General features: G+C 39.0%; 1 protein-coding gene across 1 annotated transcript in view; it reads right to left on the bottom strand.

The window, feature by feature from the left end:
• The window catches only part of LOC306771542 (melanopsin-A-like), a gene marked incomplete at both ends in the record, with an annotated part of 44102 nt that extends 34223 nt beyond the window's left edge, over positions 1-9879 (bottom strand). The window contains one exon of the mRNA XM_079260717.1: positions 9757-9879. Within this exon, the coding sequence (XP_079116843.1) occupies positions 9757-9879 (123 nt within the window). The remainder of the gene's footprint in view (positions 1-9756) is intronic.
• Between the last annotated feature and the right edge of the window lie 3099 nt (positions 9880-12978).

Raw genomic sequence — 12978 nt, 5'->3', positions numbered from 1 at the left:
ATCCAAGATCCCCCCCAGCTGTTAACTTTACAATAGAAAGGAATCATAACACAATTTTCTTAACACTGTCGATGAAAAGGAGGTCATTGATATAGTTAGTAAGTGTGAAAACAAGACTGATTATCTGATTATTATGTCTTCAGCAACTATTTTATTTTTCGGAAGGTCATTAGAGAAACTCTACAAGACCTCTGATAAATTAAACCACAGTAACTGTACTAAAGAAATATTTTGAAGTCATAATTAAAAAGACAGCAGGCCAACAGTAGAGGTAAACAGTTACTCTCAAGGATTAATGTGGATCTTTTTCCCACTTCAGCATAATAAAGCAATGCTAAAATTATTAAAAATTAAATCAACCGTTCCCCTCTCAGGAGGTTGAATAGAAGCAAATTGTTTCAAGTACTTCACCAGAAACTGAAGTATTACTTCAGATAAAAAATAATCCCTCTGAATGGCCAGTTAGAACCCAGAAGAATATAAGCAGAGATGATGCCTTCTGCCTCCGTTTTCTCTTAGACTGTTGTCTCCCAGCAGGAGTCCAATGTTAAAGAAGAAAGTGTGCACTGTAACTCCAACCTTCATGCATCCCAATGAGGATTCTGCTGTTGAAAAGTTTATAACTCATCGATTCAATTTGATCATTTAACCCAAACTGATCCAGGATTTACAGTGAGGAAAATGCTTGATTACAAAAATGAAAAGTTGTTTTTAAAAAAAACTCAGTATATTATGATTTCAGAGCATATTAGTACTTTCAATCACCAACTTCTAACCGACTGAGTTACCCAATGATTGCAAAGCGCATGTGCTTGTAGCATTAAGCTGGCTTACGCCATTTCACCTACATCTGGCTAATATGCTGTAACCCAATTTTAGCCCAGCTCAGTACTTTTAGGCTACATCTGGCCCACATAAAACCTACCAGTGCTTTGATTCAAATCAAATTAAGCTTTATTTATATAGCACTTTTTATACATACACTTTTCATAAAGCACTGTGTCACAAGTAGCCGAAATAAAGCCCAAATGTGTCTGACAAGACTGAACTTAATCTTTTTGCACAACACATTTTATACACTTTGAATTTTTTCTTTCTTCTGAAACACTATGTATATTCTAACAGTCAGTTGTCTTGCTTGTTTGTTTTTTTCTGCTGGTGAACTTCACCAGTGCCTCTGCAACGACGGTGGGATGTCCATTTTAGATGGATTATGCACTCCAAAGATTTGACAGAGTTCCAGATGGGATGTAAGAAAGCAGAATTGTGTAAGATGGATAACAGGTAGCGATTCAGCCCAAAAAGCTGCTTGTTCTTCCATCAGCACCAACACAGGGGAGCAAAAGTGAGAAATCCCATTCGACAGAGGTATGAATTACCTTTATCTCTCATTTGATAGTTTTCAATTCTCTTTGGACTTATCCTGTTTCTCACTCCAATGTCCTGCCATGTGAAGCGTTAGCGTCACTTTGTCATGCAGTGTGCTTCATAACGAATGCCTGACTGACACCAGCATGACGGTTGTATTTAAGACTTCATCAGTCCATACATGTGGCTTTCTGATAATCTGACGCGTGGTGGCAAACTTTACAGAAGCCTACTGGGAAAATGCCAGCTATCATTAACTTAACTTCTCACTTATGGACCTAATATGTTAATAGCTTCTGCCAACACTGGATGTATATTTAAAGCCTATACACATATTTATTTAATGCTCATAGCACTCAAAATCAGTATACTGTGACAATCACTCCATGCCACAGCTGTAAAATACTTGTACATACTGCAGATAATATATACTTTGCACTTGTTGCTTATTGCACTCTGGTTGGATGCCAACTGCGTTTTGTTGCATTGTACTTGTACATGTATAATGACAATAAAGTTGAATCTAATCTAATTTCTGTTGGTTGTTTGTCTTTTAAATTTTTATTATTCCCCATGATGCTGAAATAAGTGGGCTTGTGCATTAACATTTCTGCCTCTCAAAACTGATTGATCCACATGCGTCTTGTTAAAGTCATGCTTGCTCTCCTCAGTTTTTGCTCAGTGTGTTTTTTTTTTTTTTTTGATAAATTGAGTTTATTCTGAATATATTTTACTGTTGTGAGTTATTAAGAAACATATGCACAAAATACCATTAAACACCTTCCCAAATTTATGTTAAAAGGGATCAACTGATTAAATTTAGATGGATTGAGAAAACTTTCCCATATTAACAGTGATAACTAAAAAAAACTGTCTTCTTTCAAACCTCTTTCCTTGTCAATGAAAGCTCTTCTTTAGACAGCGGCACATTTCTTCTGCTGAGCTGCTGCACCTGAGAGCTCACAGCTTCGCATCAGAATTTTTATCAGATACTGGCACGCTCTCCGTATTAACGCTTTCCTTTTGTCTCTCGCTGTGCTTTCTTTCAAGCAGATGTACACCCACTCTCACACCTACGCACATACACGCAGATTTACAGGCACATCATCACGAGGACTCTACTGAGCTAAATCTTCCTGTTTTCCCCAGCGTTCAGCAGGAACAAACTCACTCTTCCTTTTGTTAATCCCGACTGCTGCAAGTTAAGCATGTGTGTGCGTGTGTTTCTTTGCATTTGTCCGACATCTGTTTCAGCAGTCCTACTTTTCTGCAGAGTCACAACCTCACGCTGCTAAATGGAGGGCGTTTTAACAGTACAGTGGAATGTGGTTATGTAAGTGAATAAGTGAAAAGGTCATGAGGAGATATTACAGAAAAAAAGGGGACAAGTAGTGGTTATATGTAGCATGTATGTGTGCAATACAGACACACTATGATCCAGTCTGATGCTGTCATCAGAGCTGCAGTCAATCACACTCCAATTCCTCTTTCCCTCCTGCTTAAATTCCTCCCAAATCCTGTTTCTCCTTTTGCACAACCCCGCCACGCTCCCTGCTTTATCTACTTGTAGTGTCACAGCTGATTGCCAGTCTTTCCTCACGTCTGTTCCTCGGGTCACTAAATCTCTCGATCACTTCTTCCCTTCCTCCCACTTCCTCTCATGTCACCTGCCTTCGAGCCCGAGCAGCTCAGAGCCAGATTAATGCCGATCACATGGCAGAGCAGGAGGGAAGGGCACAGTAAGATGCATGGGGAAGTCTCCTCTGTGTGTGTGTGTTTATTTATTTTATTTTTTGTGAGGTATAAAGTCAATGATGGGTAGTAATAAATCTCTATACTTTATGTGTGTGAACACGTTCCTGTGTTTTTCCTCATCAGTGGAGAGCACGCAATAGAAATGTAAATGGTCTGGATGCTGCCTGACGCACAGTGATATTGAAAAGACCGACAAATAAACAGAGTGAGGCTAACAATGAAGATTAGAGGTAAAGGAGATTGTGAGAGACATGAAGAGGAATCGAAGGAAGAGAGTTTCACTAAATTTGATTTGATTGAACTGAACATATGCACTAGTGCAATTACTGCCGCACACATAGGTATAAGGGCACTTTCACACCATGGAAGGACTGTTTACAGAAAGATTCATTACTCTGAATCTGCTGGCATCAATGGAACAAATAGTTTGCACTTAAACTGAATCCATTAATGTTCTCATGCTCCTATGCTCTCATACACTGCTTCTTATTCTACATGTATGAAGTAATTTCTTTGTTTTCTGCAGTCACACACAGGTGAGCGTGTTGGTGTATGGAAGCCTAGAGCAGCCATGCTCAATCTAAGTTGAGCATAATATCAGAGATAATATAAAGATAATATCCCTTGTTAGATAACAAGATGAAGGCGGGCTCAAAAATAAGTTACGCCTGATTTCTTTGATCCAAACCTCGCGACAGGGGCTGCAGTCACAGTGAAAATGTGTAATTCTGTGAATGAATGATTGATGAAACTCCTTCAAGGAGAGACTGCTGCATCCAAACATGAAAAAGCGCTTTTGCAGGTTTTTAACTCCTGCAGGAGATACACTGGAAACCAGCATTACTCCCATGTAGACCACAAACACCAGCAATTAAATCAATATAATTTATTAATTACATAGTTTTTTTCATTTCTTAAATATAATTACTAAGCTTTGTATTATCAACAAGTAGGTTTATGGGAAGAACCTATGTGGAGTTTGCATGTTATCCAACAATGAATTCTTTCCTGGCTTCCTCCCGCAGTGACATGCATGTTTGTCTGATTTGAACTGTATATTCTCAATCGGAGAGAGTGCGAGTCTGATGGAATGTTTATCTTTCTGTGTTGGTTCTGTGATGGACGAGGAACTGCTTCAATCCCTCGGCAACCCTACATTTGAATAATCCGTTATCTCGAGAAAATAAACTTTGTTTTCTCGAGATGACGAGATAAACGATCCTGTTATCACAAGAAAAAAAAACACTGAGCACAGTTTCCGTACCGGTGAAAGTAGAGGCAAGGTTATTCACTGTTTTGCTGCAGAAAGGCTTGTGGATCGAGCTTCCAACCTTCCCATTGCAGGATGATCACTTTAGCAGCTGTGCAACAACCTTGTGAAGGCCAGGCCAATGGCCACACATATAAAGGCGGTAAAACCACCACATTGTTAGTTTTCTTTATATTTAAACTTAGTTTAAATGCTTTGGTTTCTTTTTGTTAGCGCGCACATTAAGGAGCCACTGTATTTTCAATTGTTTGCGTTTTGGTTAATCTTGTTTTCTTTTTACTGGTGCTGAAAGGATTAGCTTGGGCATTGGGGGGCAGGAGTGTGCACAGGTGGGAAGCCAGTGAGCAGGAAGTGCCACGGGCCTTTGGGAAGACCTCATCTTCAGAGGGGGAGATTAAAAGTTTAGTTTAGTTTCTTCAAATGTTTGTTCATTTTCTTTCCCATTTTTGAGTAGTTTGGGTTTACCTTTTGTTAGGAGTTTTGTTAAGAATAATTAAGCTAACAGTTAGGTTCTGTTTCTTTGTCTAGTTTGTTAGTATGTTTAATGTGTTACCCCATATGTTTTGTAACTGGTCTGATCAGCCAGTATTTAAGTTCTCCTTTGTTTGTTGTTTGTCAGGTCAGTATGTTTTTGTGTTATGTCGATTATGTTTCCTAATCTGTTAGTTTAGTTATTTTCAGACTTTGATTTAGGTTTTGCTTAGTTGACCTCTTTTAAAGGCCTAATTCATTTATATTGTTTGGGTAAATAAAACCCTTTTTCTTTTGAAGCCACCTGTGTTCCTCTTCCTTCACCAACTTGGTCCCTCACAAACCTCTACCATTTTTAATTTGATAAACATTGCTGATTATTATAATAATCTGTGAAATTGTTTATTTAGAGTGTTACTGGATGTAAACACTCACATACCATTTTGCCTCTGCAGAGTATGACTTACAGTAATTTTGAAACTTAACCTGCATGTAAATAATTCCACAGATTCTGTGATGAACTCTACAGCTCTGGTTTGATTAAAGGTTTCTTTTAAAGGCTTTTTTTTTCATACGGGATGTGTCTCCTGTGTATTTTGATTCATATGTCCCAGCCATAGACTGTATATAAAGAGATGGACATAGCCTCTGTGACGTTACCCGTAGGTTTCTGAAGAGCTGAATTGAAGCTCGGTGGGCGGTTCCTACCATCGCCATCTTGGCAGTATCATGCGTGTCGTCTCGTCCGGAAAATACAAATATGGACAAAGATGGTGGAGCTGAGAGGGCAGCCGTGAGCGTCATGGTGGATGATTGACATCGAGCGAACTCCGAGCTTTCTCTAGCTAAAAGCTAACCGAGCTAACCCCGATATAACGGGAGCTAACTAGCTAACGGAGGTAAGCGGCCTAAAGCTAAGTCACGTTGTTAACCGACTAAAAACCGCGGTTGTTCTATGTTCTTCTTACTTGAAGCCGGAGATTGGTACCTGCCAATCAAAAGGACACGCCATTAAATCTGCAGAACTTCGAGATTAACTTACTTTTAAACGGGCGAGTTAGAAAAAAATTAATTCCCCCCACAGTTTTCATGAAGGTAAACCTGACCTATAAACCGAAAATGGATTTTTGAACCAGGCTGGAAACATGTTTATTTCTGCCATGAAGTTGGCCTTTTTAACATGGGAGTCTATGGGGATTTGCTCTGTTTTGCAGCCCCTAGTGGATGAAGGGGGAACTGCAGTTTTATACACTTCTGCATAGGCTTCACTTTTAACCACCGGAGGTTGCCGCTTGGTTACAACACACAGTTTGTTCCTCTTTTCTGTTTTATATCTGGACACAAAATAGAAATGCATTGTTGACAGACTTCACTGAATTCTCCCAAATCAACGGACAGTCTATTTTAACGGTGAAAAAGTCCACATTCAGACTGGAAGAGCTGTAAGGTGGTGGTCCACAAGAATGTGTGTAATGATCCTGACATTGTTATGTAACATTCTTTTATTATGAGATTTTTACAGTCACTGTTTCCTTGCACTGTTTTGACACTATTTTACTTATTACACCATTTGGTAAAAGTTAAGCTTTAAAAAATAGGATTTTTTAAGCTAAAAAAAAAAAAGAAAACACTGTGGCTTGCATTAAAGCCTCATTTAGGTGCTGCATTAAAAAAATTTGCAACATCCAATTAAGGGCAGCAGATGAAAGAAAGCCTTTCTGGCCACTCCTGGTGCATTTAAAGCAATGTTGAACTGAATTATAAATCAAATAATTTAGTTTAACAAATAAATATGTCCAACATTGACAGATAAAATAAATAGAAATAAATTAAATAAAATAAATACATCTTTTAAACTAAGCAACAGCCTTCTACTGCTTCTATTATATTCCTCACATTTCCAGAACATAACAAGCCACATGTCTGATGCAAATTGTTCTTGCCTGTATTCCTGATTATCAGATGTTCCTTTGTGTCACTGCTATCCATGTCAAATATTTCACATGAACTTTACAGTGTCAGAGTCATCCATCCATCAGGTGTACCCTCTTCATCCTGTGAAAGGTCAGGAGTTTTTGTCTTGTCTCGGCTAATTTAATTCAAGTCAAATTCAGCATTATTTGTATCATGCAGGTTCACAACAAACCTGATTTTATGCCTTTAAAAAGCTTTTACATGGAATATTTTTACATACCACAAACATCACAGAGCAAACAGACAAATAAAGCATGAATGATCCCTGCATAGCACCTGACCTGCCAGCATGGTCTCATGGTATCATGTAATCATGGATACTTACATGTAATTTCTGCCATTTATATTTTAAACCTTTCATGTGTCGTTTAATACAGTTAAAATGTCAGGTCAAATTATAAGGGTTAAGGTAAAAGATGTCAGTTGCCCTTAACATGTATTAGATCATTTTATTGGATGTGTGTCTCATTTCTTTTAACTAATCCATTCTGATTCTGATACAGCTTTATTTTATCAAGCAAGTATGAAATAAATTGTCTTCAACAAAATACAGGTAACATGGTGCTTAAAAATCTGAAATTCACCGCAGATAAACTAATAGCTGAATAAAAGAAAATGACAAAAAAAAAAAAAAATCAATGAATCCTCAGAATCTCATTTTAAAATTAATGTTACATTATATATATATATATATATGCTCCAGTAAAATATCTTGTTTTTGTATTCTTTTAGTAGTTTACTAATTCAGCTACTGTCTCCTCACTCCTGCACTGGCTAATGCTACTGCAGGCAACATATTAGTTGCTTTAAAAGCATGTGGCCGTGTGTATTAAACCAAATAACTACTTTTAACGTTTTAGCAAATTAGGATGTTTCTGATTGCTGATAGACCCCGGTTGACACATTGAGTTTAGTCTTTATTTATACTCCAACTCAGTACAAAGGGTAATATCAACACTTCTTAAAAATCCTTCCCATAAATTCTCTGTGAACATGCACATAGCAACAGTGGGATGCAAAAAAAAAAAAAAAATCTTTTTAACAAGTAGAAACTTCTAGCCTGCGTTGTAAGGGAAAACTGAGTATTTCAAAACTCCAAAACACTGTGTTGCATCTATAATCAGCACACTTGCTTTCAACTAATAATTTATAATTTATATGATAATGTTACTGTATGTTTTACACTGATGTATCAAGGAGGTTTCCCACACCATCCCATGATTTCCACCAATTTGCTCACCAGTATTCTGTCTCCACAAAGTAGAGCAAAACAAGCAAACTGTGGCAGTCCCTGCGTTGGGTCCGAGGCTTAATACCGAGGAAAACCAGAGGAACTGCACACATGGAGCTTACAGAATCAACAATACCTCATGATCAAGCCTTCAGTCAGCCTATCTATAAATCAGGAAACTGCTTTGCTGACACCCACTAATCCACCGTGGAGCAATCACAAGAAAATATCAGAAAGGGCCACCCACTGACATGCTATCACTCTCTCTTTAAAGACAAAAAAACGGATACATCATTTTGTTTCAGCAGTGCAACCAAGTGCTCGCACACACCCAGAAAAACAAACCTTTTTTTTGATCGTATATATATTTTATGTGCAAGGATTATAGATTAGATTAAGGAGTAAGAAGCAACAAGCACGAAAAGAGAGCCCCAAAGGAGGAATGTGGAAAAACCTCAACAGTTTTTCACAGAAAACCACATGCTTCTCAGTAGAAGATCCCATCTGTCTCTGTAGAATCTGCCCCTTAGGCTCAGCTCCAGTATCAGCTTTCCCAGTACTCCCCTTTTAAACGCCAGAACACAAAAGCTACAGTAACTAAAGCCTGAAGGTCTAAGCTTCCATGTCAGAACCAGAGCTGAAGCGTGTTCACTTGTTGAGCTGTGGCCACTGCGGTGATGAAGCCCGTATGTCATCCAAACAGTTGTTTTTGTCTCAGATCAGTGACTCTGTCAGGGCTGCTGCTTCACTGGTAGCATCAGTACATTCCCTTGACACGTTCTGCATCTACATGCACAGCAGTTCGAGGTAACCACGAAAGGCTTTCCCCCAAGGTTGGAGATACATTCACTGTTAAACAGAGACAGAAACCCAAATGTAACCTTACATCTTGCACTTTCCTTGTGCTGGTAATATAATTTTATGTGTTTTTCTTTTAAATAAAGACAATAGACAGACATATTAAACATTTAAGGCAGACAAAACTGTTAATGACTTCATTCTTCAATTAAATTCTCCTAAAGATGTAAGAAAGGTCTCAACACAATTAAAAAAAAACCAAAAAAAAAACCCAAAACATTAGTTCTCTGGAGTGACACAAAAGAATGGCTCTCATTTTTAACAAATATGGTTGTGAATACATCCAAATCCCCATCCACACAAGGCAACTGCACCAGTTAACAAACGTGCAAAAATTAGTGGGGTTTTTTTTGTTTTTTTTCTTAAGCTTCAGAGTCACACACAGCTGGATTGTCCAACCATTACAGATTTATGATAAACTAAGGAATGAGATGAGATTTGCGCTGCTCTCTGTCTCCATTCAAGTCATGTGCCGAATGATGCTGAATGAACAGAGCAGATACGCGCAGGAGATGATATTCATTCATTCATTCATTCATGCATTCATTCATTCAATAATTGAGTGAACGTTTCTTTCGTTTTTACTTCCCTTACTTATGAAGACTCCTAAACTGCGCGAATGTTGTGGTTAAAAAAAAAAAAAAAAAAAAAAGACTAGATCCACAAGTGTGTGTAAATTTGCAGCTGTGGTGAGTTGCTGTTTGGCTGCTCTGCGCATCGCTGCAGCGCGCAGAAAGCGCTCCAGTCACGCAGAGAGCAGCTGTCCTTCACACAGCCAAAAAAAACAACAAAAAAAAACAAAAACGCAGCAAGTTCCCTTCACACTTACAGCTGTGGCTACCGGAGACAGCTCCATGAGCCGGTGCGGGTTGATGGAGCTGATATTCCAAGGTGCGCGGGCGGTCGGGTCCGGTGTCGGGATCACCGGTCCAATCTGAAGCCTGGAATCCATTCACGGTCCAAGGCTGGATGTTAAAAAATACTGAATGTCTGTATGATAAAAGTTGACTTGAGAAGTTTCGAGTCAATGTGAGAAGGTTTAAGAGTCCAAGTGGCCAGTCATCCCTGCCACCCTGCTCCTACATGCCCCTCAGAGCAACTGTAGTAGAACAGCTGTGGAGCGGTGGGGAAGACTTGCGCGCGCTCTCTCTCTCTGCTTCCCGTCCAATCCCTGCTTCGGGGATGCCTCAGACTGTGTCAGTAGGTCTGTGTGAGCTCATAGATATAAATGACCTTTGTTCCCGTATTTGTTAAATAGAAGGAATCAGTGTAACAGTTTGGCTTTGCATGACTTCATCCCCTCCTTCCTCTCTTCTAATTACCCCCATTTTAATTTACAGTTCAAGAAAAAGGCTAAACTTAAAACCACTTCTGTACAAGATAAGATTAATTTCTTTTAGCCATACCTTTTCTGTCTCCTACAGGACTTTGTTTTTGTCTGCAGAATTCATGTTGATTTTAGCCAGTAAAATAACTGATTAAGATGTTTTACTGATGTGATTTATTAGGATGGAGAGAAGCTGTGGATTTTCAGTGCAGCTGCTGGGAAAGGTCAGAATACAACACTATACAACCTATAACAAAGGTGATGTTGTATGGATCACATTATATGTTTGATTAAGCCAGATATTAGGCTTCATGTTCACATGCAATGTTGTAATCCTGCAACCAGAAACAAAGATGAGGCACGAGAAGAATGAAAGAATGAAGACAAAATAATTAACTGGCGAATGTTGGTTTGTTCATGTCTTCTTGAGATTGCATCCTTATTTTTTAATGATGAAGTTCGGTTTCCAGTTTGTGCTGCTGGGAACTGATTAACCAAGCAGTCAATCTTCTGATGCAGACATTGTTTTAAGTGGTAAATACTCTGCAGAGCTCTCAAATCTTAGCAGTTCTGCAAGACACTTTGAGTGTGTGTGTTGCAGAGGAGCTGTTGTGCTCCTCTGCAACTTGTGTGTGTTAAAGTGTGTGACATTTACTATCAGGGGCAATTGGGGGTTGTCCTATGGCTACTTTGGTCTATAAAATAGTTAAAGTGGAACTATTATGTGCATTTCAGGCTAATTTATTTTTATTTCTGAGCCCAGAAGGGCTGGGATTGATCGAGTTATTGTCACAAATCACTTTATTTACTTCAGACCGACCCTCTCCGTAGGCTGTCAGATCAGCCTGTGGGCAAGACGAGTGGATTGAGACTCTTCCGCATTAAGCCCCGCCTCCCGCCACTGCACTACATCGGGAGTGCGCACCGCACCTGCTTTCGCCGTCATTGTAACATCTCATAAACAGAAGGATTAGGCTAATATGAACTCAATAAAAAAAAAAAATACAATGTTAACACAAAGCATACAGCCCTACATGTTGAAACCTGAATCAGACCCTGAAAACGAAGTGGAAAACAGCAACCCACAGCAACGAATGCAGCAGGATGTCTCTCTTTGGTAAACTCACCAGCCATCGTTGGAAATAACTTTATCCCACGTTTTCCACCCGCCTGATGTATTTGTACATGCCCTTGTTAACCAGTAGAAGGTAACCAATCACCGAACCTTATCCCCCGGGACGTCACAAGGATGTCCAAGTAGAAAAAACTCTCTAAAACGACACGTTTTCCGTCGCCATGGAAACTGAACGGAGAGCGTGCTGGAACTCAAACTCAAACTCAAACATGATTTAGGTAATAAAAAACAGTACTGTTCACATGTCTGATGAGGATTCAATACTGTAACACTGTAGAAAGCTCAGAAAACTCCAAATACCATCATAGGACCCCTTTAATATAAAGCTTTGCAAGCATTGTGCTGCAATTTTATGAAGGCTTTATAATGTCAAACTATCATCTTTTACCAACAATATACTGTAGTTCTGATACATAAACCTAAAGAAATATAAATATTGTTGCTTTACAGATAAGTTTATTTTCCTTTTTCAAAAAATTGAAGTTCACCAATTCCCTACAATCTCTAAATATGGATCTATTTGTTGTCTGATGAAGAGTGTGCCAGTGGCTTTTTTTTGGTCTCCAGTTTCAAGCAACATAAAAGACATTCATAACACATATTCAGATTGTCATCTCACAAAAGTTTCACAATTCAAACACTGACTGTATGAGGTCTTTTTGTGGAATTTGCATAATGTTCCTATAAGTTGGTTTTTCCTATGTTAAAAACACACGTATGCTGGTTTGAATGTTAATTCTAAATAGAATAAAAGTGAGCATGCCTTGTTGTTTGCCTCACTGTTGGCTCTGTGATGAATTGACCTCCAGACCCCTGAAACCCTGAACTGGATTAAGCAGGTGTATAAAATGCATGAAAAGATGCTTGTTTTGCTCTACTTTGTGCGTTCTCATCTCAGAGACAACCACTAAAAAGCAATGCATAATACCGAGATATTTCCCACCGGACATGGTGCAGACCAAAAATAGAGCTAAAAGACTGACCAGCTCCGGTGAAGAGATTTGCCTAATGTGATTCAGCTGAGATTTTGAGCTTTCGCACTTAAAACAGCAGCTTGCTGCACAAGAAAACGACACCATGAGAGCCCAAGTGCGAATCAAAGCTAGGAAACTATTATTGAATAACACTGAAATAAGCTGAAGGGATCTAATGTGTACTGGGAGAACTCTTCAGAGGAAGAAAAGAATCAGCAACTACTTTCAGAAAAATAAAACATGTCAAAAAGTACCGTGATTACATCTACTTTAAATCCAGACGAATTAATTTCTTTCACTGTTTAAAATTCAGAAACATGTTGCCGTCTCTGACAGCTGCCAGGGTGCACTTAACAGTAAAACTGCGTAACTACGGGTTGTAATAATTGGAGAAACGACAGCGTTGACAGAGATCAGAGGTGCTCCAAAGTCTCCGTGTCATGATTTCTAAGAGGGTACAAAGGGTCATCAGAGTTACAACAGAGGGAGACGAGGAACATGTTTGACTGTGACTGCTCCCGAGGGAACAATAAACTGTTCCTTTCACCTCCACAGATCCAAGTTGACATTTAGCCGGGAGCACTCTGTCCTGCATGTAGATGGAGAAACGGCAAG

The sequence above is a fragment of the Telmatherina bonti genome (genome assembly GCF_933228915.1).
Source record: "Telmatherina bonti genome assembly, chromosome: 21".
Taxonomy (NCBI): domain Eukaryota; kingdom Metazoa; phylum Chordata; class Actinopteri; order Atheriniformes; family Telmatherinidae; genus Telmatherina; species Telmatherina bonti.
This window is presented reverse-complemented; position numbering and strand designations above follow the sequence as displayed.